Source organism: Limulus polyphemus, unplaced genomic scaffold, assembly GCF_000517525.1.
Source record: "Limulus polyphemus unplaced genomic scaffold, Limulus_polyphemus-2.1.2 Scaffold322, whole genome shotgun sequence".
Taxonomy (NCBI): Eukaryota; Metazoa; Arthropoda; class Merostomata; order Xiphosura; family Limulidae; genus Limulus; species Limulus polyphemus.
In genome coordinates this window covers 648,775-659,102 of record NW_013665932.1, presented here as the reverse complement: position 1 = coordinate 659,102, position 10,328 = coordinate 648,775, and the positions used below count along the sequence as shown (strand labels likewise).

General features: G+C 29.3%; 1 protein-coding gene across 2 annotated transcripts in view; it reads right to left on the bottom strand.

The window, feature by feature from the left end:
• Positions 1–10,328, bottom strand: part of LOC106457372 (ATP-dependent 6-phosphofructokinase-like) — a 30,398-nt gene that overhangs the window by 16,592 nt on the left and 3,478 nt on the right. For both annotated transcript variants that reach the window (XM_022383279.1, XM_013916782.2), the window contains exons 3-11: positions 9,894–10,045; positions 9,014–9,203; positions 8,222–8,387; positions 6,243–6,287; positions 3,867–3,975; positions 3,184–3,279; positions 1,610–1,702; positions 1,172–1,297; positions 892–956 (exon numbers count right to left, since the gene is read on the bottom strand). In XM_022383279.1, the coding sequence (XP_022238987.1) occupies positions 892–956; positions 1,172–1,297; positions 1,610–1,702; positions 3,184–3,279; positions 3,867–3,975; positions 6,243–6,287; positions 8,222–8,387; positions 9,014–9,203; positions 9,894–10,045 (1,042 nt within the window). The remainder of the gene's footprint in view (positions 1–891; positions 957–1,171; positions 1,298–1,609; positions 1,703–3,183; positions 3,280–3,866; positions 3,976–6,242; positions 6,288–8,221; positions 8,388–9,013; positions 9,204–9,893; positions 10,046–10,328) is intronic.

The window sequence follows — 10,328 nt, the reverse complement described above, 5'->3', positions numbered from 1 at the left end:
CTGTGGATTATATTTCAAATTTTAGTATTATACATTATTTAATTTCTTAATGTAAAAGTAAATATTAAAAAAACACAGTTAAGCATCGATTTTGCGTGTCACTTGGTATGTTCAATGCAGCACTGGTTCAAATTAGATATTTGTGATGTCAAAATACTAAGTCTATAGTTTCGTACGAATTAGGAAAAGAAAAAAAAAGGCATGAAAAAAACATTATTTAACAAATCTTAAGACTTAATAAAAAAATTGGATATTTTGAGTTTAAAAGTAGTGTAATGCTTGCTGATAATCTGCCAAATTTTATTAACATATGCTTACTAATTTAAACGTTATAGCATGAAAACTATAACAAGTACAAAATGATTATGAGGTCGGTCCCAGTGGCAGAGCCTGTGCTGAAAGAGTTAAAAGACATGTTTTTCTATTAATAATAATCATTATATATTAAACATGGACAAAATGTGTGTGTGTTTGTATACTTATATATTTATTTATTATGCTTTTAATCATTACTTATTTTTTCATATATATTTGTTCAATCCAAGTCTAGTTTTGAGTCAGTCGATATACACACTCTTGACCCAAATGTTTAATATGATACATGATGCTAGTCACAAATCACAATTCTCAGAGTCAATATTTTAAATGCTACTGAAATTTGAATATAAGGTTAAAGATTTAAAAACTGTACTGTTTATTTATAAAAAAAATAAATACAGTAATGCATTATTGTAGTAACAAGATCCAAGTACAAACAATAAAGCTATACACTGTATTATCATTCAAACAAAAAAATTGTACTTAAAACAAGAATCATAGACAGGAATGGTTGTTAGGTATAATTTATACAATCTTATATTCAAAAAAATAAAAAATTCTGAAAACACTTACCTTCCTCTTAGTTTTACAGCCTCTTCCCACTGAAAATCAGCCATGCACTTTGAAACTCTTTTTGTCTAAACAGATAAAATTGTGTTCCACTAAGTTAAAGTAAGTTTATTCTAGCACTAACATAACATTTACATTCACACAATATAATAAAATATTTTACAGAAATGAATAAGATATAGTATAATCTTTTATAAACTATGTTCAAAAAAGAATAAAAGATTAATAGTATCTACAAATTAATTTTCCACGAGATGATCAACCAATTAATAATTAAACTAACCTTCTCCACACATTCCATCAGAGGCACTCTAACAGCTTGATTTCCATCTAGTGATACGACACAAGCCTCAGACTCGGGAGTAGCCTCAAATAAAGCCAATACAGCCTCGGCACCCATTCTACAGCCCTTTAGAATTATAATAAATCTTACAATTACATGTGATATCAAAAATGCAAAACTTCGAGAATCCACCGTATCTTTCAATGCAAAACACCAGAAGTATATTAAAATGTTTAGTAACAGACTACAATCACCAGCAGTACTTCTTCACCACTTCTTTGACTACCAACATGCTATTCCCTCATCAAAACCACTTCTAGCATCTTCACTTAAGCTTTCTGGAACTTATTCCCAGCTTGCAGTTGATCATTAATGCCATTAAACATCTATAAAAATAAAAACAGTTAACTAACTAATGATTTTTCTATGTTAACTTACTAAAACTCTGTCAAAAGCTGATGGATATCCACCACGCTGCACATGGCCAAGAACAGTTATACGAGAATCTTGTTTTAGGTTGTTGAATAAAACCTACAAAATAAACAACAAATGTAAGCTATTTAATAAAAAAATACATTATACTGTTGAACAACTTTGAACAAAATAAGTCTTTTCAGATATAAGCAAGCATAATTATCTTAGCTCACACTTTGTATTTCTAAATAATAATGAAGACAACAATTTCTTGAGCCACATAGCTTTAAAAAATACAATACTTAATTAACTCTACAGCACCCAGATGGGTGCATTCTGTCCCAAAGGAAAACCTACAACATTGAATTAAAAAGAAATTATAAAATATTAATTTGTAATAATTATTCCACACATTAAAAACCAAATACTTTAGGGTTGAAATTTATTTAATAATAAAAGTTTTACTAATTTAATTATATATAATTGTTTTTAAATTGCATTAATTTGATCATAAACTAGTGATATCTAAACAGTAATGAAAGCTCTTTTTCTGTTCTTTTCAACTATATAAGCTAATATGGCTTCCAGTTGCATTATGATAGGAGAATAAATGTTTATCATAGAAAAAGATGAAGTAGCCTTAGTTAGATCACTTTGCACTTGACCTTATCAAGTTTCATTTCATTGACAAAAACCACTGTTGTTACAGCCTAAGTAGTGGCTTGAATGGACAAAGAAAGTCAGAAAAAAAGAGTAAAAAACATAAATAAATATAAAGCGGTTTTAAAACTGAAATACATATACATAAAATGTTGGTATGGTAAAAAAAAGTATTTTTATTGAGAGCCAATAAAATGTCATTGAAATGTCATCCAGTGTTTTCCAAATCAAAATAAACTTAAAATACATAATTTTATAAAATAAAAGCTTTCTAGTAACATTATACAAAACGTTAGGGAGTCACAAAAATCAGTAATGAAATCTACAACAAAGGTAAACGTTTTGAAAAACATCATCATAATGAAATCTTTTCAAACTTCCAAAGCTGTAATTTCATAAAAAAAATATGACATATAAAAAAAATACTTTATTTCCAGAAGCTACATAATTTGTAGAAAGTTCATCTTAAGTTTCAAACTTTCATCCAGTAGTTCTTTGCAATGCAATAAAATAAACCATAAACAGGTATATTGAATCAACACTCTTGGGCATTTTAGTGTTAAGATATGGCAATTAACAAAGTACAATTTATTTTTTAATGCTGACCTCTGCATGTAAAAACTATGAAACTTTCTTCCCTTGAGGATGATTCTTAAAGCTTTAGATATAATTACTTCCATACAAATCTAGACTTTCAAAGTTGTTTACAGTTTTTTCTTAATCTTATTGAACCCTCAACATTTTCATAAATTCTATAAGAAAAATGAGGGGAAATAAAATAATGGACAAATATTTAAATATAAAAAAAAACTATATTACTTGATACTTAGTCTAATGATACTAAATCATATGTTTCTGAGACTCAAAGAAAACTTCACTAATTCTTCAAATTAGTGATCATAACATTTAATATATGAATTTGTTTATGTAAATCAAACCTTTTTTATCTGTTCTGCAGTGATGGGATTCCCCTGCCTGTCAATTGCTCCTTCAGCCACAATAATGATGTTCAGTCTCTGACCTAAATCTCGTTCCTATATAATAGTTAAAATTCTGGTCATGTTTTCGTTATCTATCAAAAGAAACATCAAACATCCATTATTTAAGCAACAATATCCTGCTAAAATTACTTTTTAAAACTATTTATAATAAGTTTATTGTTCAACATTTGGTCTTGTGTAAGGTTACTGAAATTGTTCTCAGAAACTTGTGGTTGGTTCAGTCACATGTTAATCAGTATTTATCCTAAACATCAATATTTTCATCACTTCATTGAAGAGAAGAAAAATATTGATGTTTAGGATAAATACTGATCAACATGTGACTGAAAATAAATTTTCTTTATTGGATATTTGATAAACAAATACTTTCTCGAGGTAAAATTTAGCAAACTTCTATTAACTTGGTGGCATATAACCTCATAAGACAAATACTGAAATTTTATTCACTCTTGTTATTGAAAACGTGATTAAGATCTTTAACAAAACTACTTTTTTTCACAATCCACTTTTTAGATAAACAAGTTTTGAAGTTAAAATAACTTATATTAAGCTATTAAACTGATAGAAAATATTAATTAAGAACTAGCACATATTAAAAAAAATACAAGTGTATTATTCACCTGTTTCAATTTTTTGCACAGCTTGTCAGGCCAATCACTTTCAGGAGGCCACTCAGGGATGAAAACAAAATCTGCCTCACTTGCTAGAGCTCCCACTAGGGCAAGATACCTGTAATAATTACACAATAAATATATGTATGAAGAGTTAAAAATTAGTTCTAATGTTTACAGACTAACAATTTCTCAATAATTCATAGAAGCTCCTTATAGATCAGTATTTTAAGTACATTTTTAAAGCTATTTATGAACAAAGGTTATTAGGGATCCATGCCTTTGTTCTTTGCAGGGTTCCTAATAACATATGTAGAAAAAATTAAAAATACAAGCTCTATTGCAATTAATTCAACAAATTACTGCTGAAGTTTTCAATGTATTTTACACAGAAAATGAGTAATCTAACCTGATTTCTTTGACTGGTTCTTTTAAGTCAGTGTTGTAGCAGGCTAACAAAGATAAAATTACTCAATATGATACAGTATGTGACCAGTATGAAACAATTTGGTAATCTAAAGGTTGACTTTTAAAACAACATGGTACTGGTAAGTATTACACTTTTTGTTTCTGTTTGAGGACTGGGTAACAATATTACTTAGTTTTTATCAATCTCTTTATCTATATTTGAAAATTGTCCACATACACACACTCATATACATACATATATACGTGTGTGTCTATATATATAATGTTTATTATCTTTATATGGTAGTTTGGTTTCTGCCATTAACAGATTAGCTAGCTCTACCCCAGCAATACTGATTTTAGTGCTTCCTTAAGTTAAATTTCCACATTTTTTTAGTCTTTAACTATAATTTGTGCATGTTAAGCTTATTATAACTATGTTTTCAAGCTAGAGGATAAGATTATGAGATTGACTGGTTGTGTAGTTGCAACATCACTCCTCAATCTACTTGGCACATTACTTGAACATTAATGAAATATTGTACACATGTGAAATAATTTACTTTAGCTCAGCCACAATTAAACTTGGTGAGATTGGTGTTTTCAACTAATTAAATATTAATAATGTGTTTTTTTTAAAAGTTCCCATATATTCTTAGCCCTGCTAATATTAGTTATGTTCAGAACAGACTACTTTTCACATATTACTACTTTACAATTTAATTACTTCACTGTTACTGGTTGGTTGACCAAGATACCATTTACTGTCAAAGGGCAAAAAAATACATGGGAACCTTCCAAATTTCACTTTTATCTAAATTCTAACATTAATAACAGTTTATATTTCCTTCATTATAATGTTGTTTTTTTCAGTACATTTGAAGTTGTTTTTAAATTTTAATTCACTAACTTACTCATATGACTCAATGAAAACAAATAAGTTGATCAACATATTTTGTCTGTAAAATCTCCAAGACAAATTTTACAAGTACTCCAAAGTAAAAACTGCATGACATGATACCAAGACAGACCACTAAACTTTACAACTGGACTTTGCCTACAAACTTGGATATATTAATACAAAGTTTAACATAAAAGATATGAAATTTTACAAACTTTGCAAGTAATGACAACCTTTATTCCGATTACTACATAGAAACTGGCACTCAGCCAGCAATAAACGAAGTGGAAGGTACAGGTAAGACATGTATTACAAAAAAAAAAGCAACTGCTCAGTCTTTTGTGTTTACGTAAAAACAGCAATTCTTTTTTTTTTATTTTATATCAGAAAAAAACCTTGAGAATTAAGGGAAGGAACATTGTGAACCTAACAAATAAAAGGAAAACTACAAATAACACAATAAAACTAATAATTAAGCTGTATTTACACTGAATCCATCTAACATTACAAATGTTCGAAGTGTCCGCATTAAGGAAATAGATATTGAAAAGTCATATGTAATAGAACAGAATAAGTATCTTTAATGCTTTTACTGAAGATCACTATGGCTCACACAGCATATTTAATACGAACATTTTAAATGTGAAAAATAATATTTCTCAAAACACACACACACGCAACTTAACTTGAAATATTTTGATAGATAATAATACACAAGTTAGGCTTCTTTGTGTGAAAATATTTTATAAGAGGACTGTATTACCATTTAAGCTAAAGAGTTCAGTTTCATTGTGTATTCACAAACAGCAAGAAACTATCTGATGATGCTGGATTCTTTTATTAGAGGATTGTACAATGTTTTGATTAAGTAATACATATATCATCAGATACTTTCTTGGTGCTTGTGGGTACATGATGAAGCTGGACTCTGTGGCTGAAACATTGTACAATTATCTTATAATAAGTTCTCACCCAGAAAAGCTAGAATTCGTGTATTATTCATACACAGGAATTCTTTACTGTTATTTTATTATGATACAGAGTTAAAGCAAACATTGCTAGGAAAAAAAACTTACCCACACTGTCTTCCCATAACTTCCAGTATAAATGTTCTCTGGTGGCTAAAACAGATACGAAAAAATTACTGATTCATTTGTAAAATATATATAATACCTGCTTTATTGTAATATAAAGTGAAGTCAAAATTATGGCTACATATTTAGTATGCTTTATCAACAAAATACTCTAAACATACAAACATAATGTTATAAATTATATACTAAACTCAAGCCAGTTCTACTACTAAGGCTAATTGTGTTAACAAGAATGACTAACTGAGGTAGTATTACTTAGCAGTATTTAATCAACACAGCATGGTTGAGGGTTTAGTTATTTCAAATTTCATGGAAATTGTTTCTTTAAGGTAGATCTTCAGAGTGAAATAAGTACTCTTGATAAAGTTCCACCTACTTCAAAATGTGCTAGACTTGAAAACAGTTGAAAACTACCTGTATATGGTCATGGACAACTTTGTATTTGTGAAGATGATACAAAAGAAGAGTTGTGATAAAACATGCACCAACACATGACAAAAGAAATCAAACAGAGTATCATTAATTTAATGAATTGATGTTATCGTACCAATGCATATTACACACTGATTTCTGTAGTTTCACTTAAGTTTTTAATTTTGTTTTTGTAAAAATCATAAGTCTGCAAAACTAATCTTAATACACTGACAGTATTTCAATGCTTACCATCCTGGTTTCTATACAATATTTAGGCTCTGATTGTTTTTTGTTAAGCTCAAAGCTACCCAATGGGCTATCTTTGCTGACCTTACCACAGGTATCAAAACTCAGTTTGTTGAGTTATAAGCCTTAGGATTTACTGCTGAGCCACTTTGGGGGCTCTATTTTGGCCACCTGAAAAGTGTGCCCTAAAGGCAGTTTTTATTTAGCAACCATATGTAAAGACAAATGATTGAGAAAAAAGCAGAAGATCTTGAGAAATGACTGTTTTTCAGTTTAAGGTTGTCGTTTTTTATATTATAGTTCAAGCTATTAACTTCATATGATTTACTTTCAATATTTGGTTTAATACTACAATAATTCTTTAATTTGTGGGTTACATTTACCACGGTTTGTGATTAACCTTTGAACTAATTTACAGCAGTTACTAGTTTCACTTATTCCTCCTTGTTTACAAGCTTAACATTATTACCTGGTTATTCTCCTACCACCTTCATTCATTTTTATAAATAATTATAGTTTAGAACAAATAACCTTTCATAAGAAACATCTCCTAGTGTTCACCTAGTGTCTGTGAAATTAGCAAAATAACACTCTAAGGATACAGTGTGATTCAAGACTCTTTCCAATGTAAGGTTCAAAATGTTGATTCATTAAAATATAATGAAAACAGTTCTTGTTTACTTAATTAAATATTAGGTGTTTGGTGAAAAATTAATTCCTATTCAGGTAGATGACCATTTTCTTCTATAATCTTCAACTATAACCTAAAGGATCTTTATTACAGCAATACTTAAAAGTTAATATTTGTAGTTTTTCTGGATGCAGTTATTTTGCTTCAATAAGGATATTTTATTGTATAGCTGGTCAACTTGAAAGAAGTGAACACAGTAGAGCTACTTGCATAAATTAACAAGCTGTTTCTTCACAATGTACGAAACATATGAAAAAACTTCAACAGCTAAGATATTTTATATTATAAATTTAGTTAAATTCATCTTTTCTTTTGTTGTAAAACAAAACTTCAAAATTATAATTTATATATTATATGAGCAAAATACATTTACAAAATATTACAGTGTATAAATGCAGCCCATGTGACCAAGTTATTACCATAACTTTACATGTACATTTACTTATTATTATTACAGCTTTCATAAAAAAAAAATTCTTAACTCGTACCTATAAAATGCAGGAAATACTTTATACATTGAAACAACCTTTAAAAAGTTTTTACATTTCTTAAACACAGAATCAATTTTACTTGAGAGAGTTACATATCAGGCTAAAGCAAATTTCCGTACCTCGAAGCTGTAGTGACTATGGCATCAACAGCTTCCACAATCCTGTGGAGAGCAGAGTCTGTCCCAATAGTCATGTCAGTCCCACAAAAATCATTGTCTATAGAACCAACCATGCCTACAATGTTTAAGGTGCTACACTCAGCTTGTTTAGCTGGTGTTATTTCACCTATATAAAAAAGAAATTAATATATAATGTTCCCTTTTTTTTTCTTCTGAGAATTTACTATGATTCTTCTATATGAATTTACATCAGGTTAAATTTATCAATTGCACAGACTCAAAACATTACCCTGCCAAGTTGTCTTATAACTAAATTAATCAGTAAATTATTTCAAAAATTGTAGAAATATTCCACATAGTTTATTCATTGTAATTAGTCGAGTAAAAAATATGTTTATTAATTCAACATGATTTACAGGAAACATGAACTTACATCTTAAATAGGCAATAACCAATAATCTACACGGGTATGAGTAAAATGTCTTCTACAAGAAAAACTTTTAAACAGAAATGCTCAAATCATACAAAAAAATTTCTAACTAGAAAAACTACCAATAGAACATGATTTGAAATGTATCTTTAACTGAGAGTTTAAGCAGTAGTGGATTACCTAGTTTAATTCTTTCTACAACAAACATCAATAACACTATCTTTTTACAAATATAACCTAAACATAAATTAAATCAAGTTTCCATGTCCAATTAGAAAGAAATCTAAATTGTTCATTACCACCATGATGGGCAGAAACTAGTGTCACACAGTTCTTATTCACTTTAATACTCAGTTTCTAACCTTGTTCAACCAACTCATCAAGTAGAGAACACCATTCTTGGCGGAAAATGTTAGCACCCGTCAAACTACCATCACCACCAATAACCACCAGGTTACAGATACCATGCTTCACCAAATTTGCTGCAGCTCTTAGACGGCCTGATCTCTCGCGGAATGATTTACATCGAGCACTTCCAATCACTGTTCCACCCTATAAATAAACACAATACAAATAAACCAGTACTAATTAAAGTAGTGGCATATTAAATATACTTAATTTCTGGCATAAATATCCAAAATTTGTAAATTTAGATACAATTTTAGTGAGCCTCTAGCAGTCCAAAGCTCAACAATGATATGTTCATACTTGATACTACAGTAAAAATGTTTCTGTAATGTTACAACAACAGTAAAGTATTACTTTTATTCTTCTTTTCTGGTAAAAGTATTCTTAGTGAAATCACAATGACAAAACAGACAATATTGAATCTAATTTAATTTCTTTACATTAATTTGATTTCATGTAGCACGGTGTGTAATGTAAAGATTTTCCTGTACATCTAATTGTAGGTTTTACAGGTTTTATGTAAATTTAAGAAGTATCAGAAACTAAAGAACTTGATTTCCAAGTTACGGTTTGAAGATCGTACAACATATGAAGAACTTTGAACAATAGAAAGTTACCCGCTCATATGACGTTTGTGAATTTATTAATGGCTATAATTCATCATTGTGGTTTAATGCCTAAACTTAATATTAATTGTAGGTACATTATATTAGCCTAAATCTAAGACTCTTATCCATTGAAAGTCTGTCTGTTTCTTCTTTAAGAGTAATCTTTTTATGAAAAATTAATTACCAAACATTTTGTACAACACACACAAGAATCTAGCTAACGTACCTTGTGGATGATTCCTGAAACACCAACCCAACCTGCTTCTACGATGTTTTCTCCACCATCTACCATTCCTTGATAACCTTCCTTGATGAAGTAGACTCTAGCACCCATATATAGTCCCATTCTGACAACAGCTCGAACAGTAGCATTCATCCCTATAGTTTACTAGTACATATTATAACCTGTATCCTTATAGTGTACTAGTACATATTATAGCCTGTATCCTTATAGTGTGCTAGTACATATTATAGCCTGTATCCTTAGAGTGTACTAGTACATATTATAACCTGTATCCTTATAGTGTACTAGTACATATTATAGCCTGTATCCTTATAGTGTGCTAGTACATATTATAGCCTGTATCCTTAGAGTGCACTGATACATATTATAGCCTGTATCATTAGAGTGCACTAGTACATATTATAACCTGTATCCTTA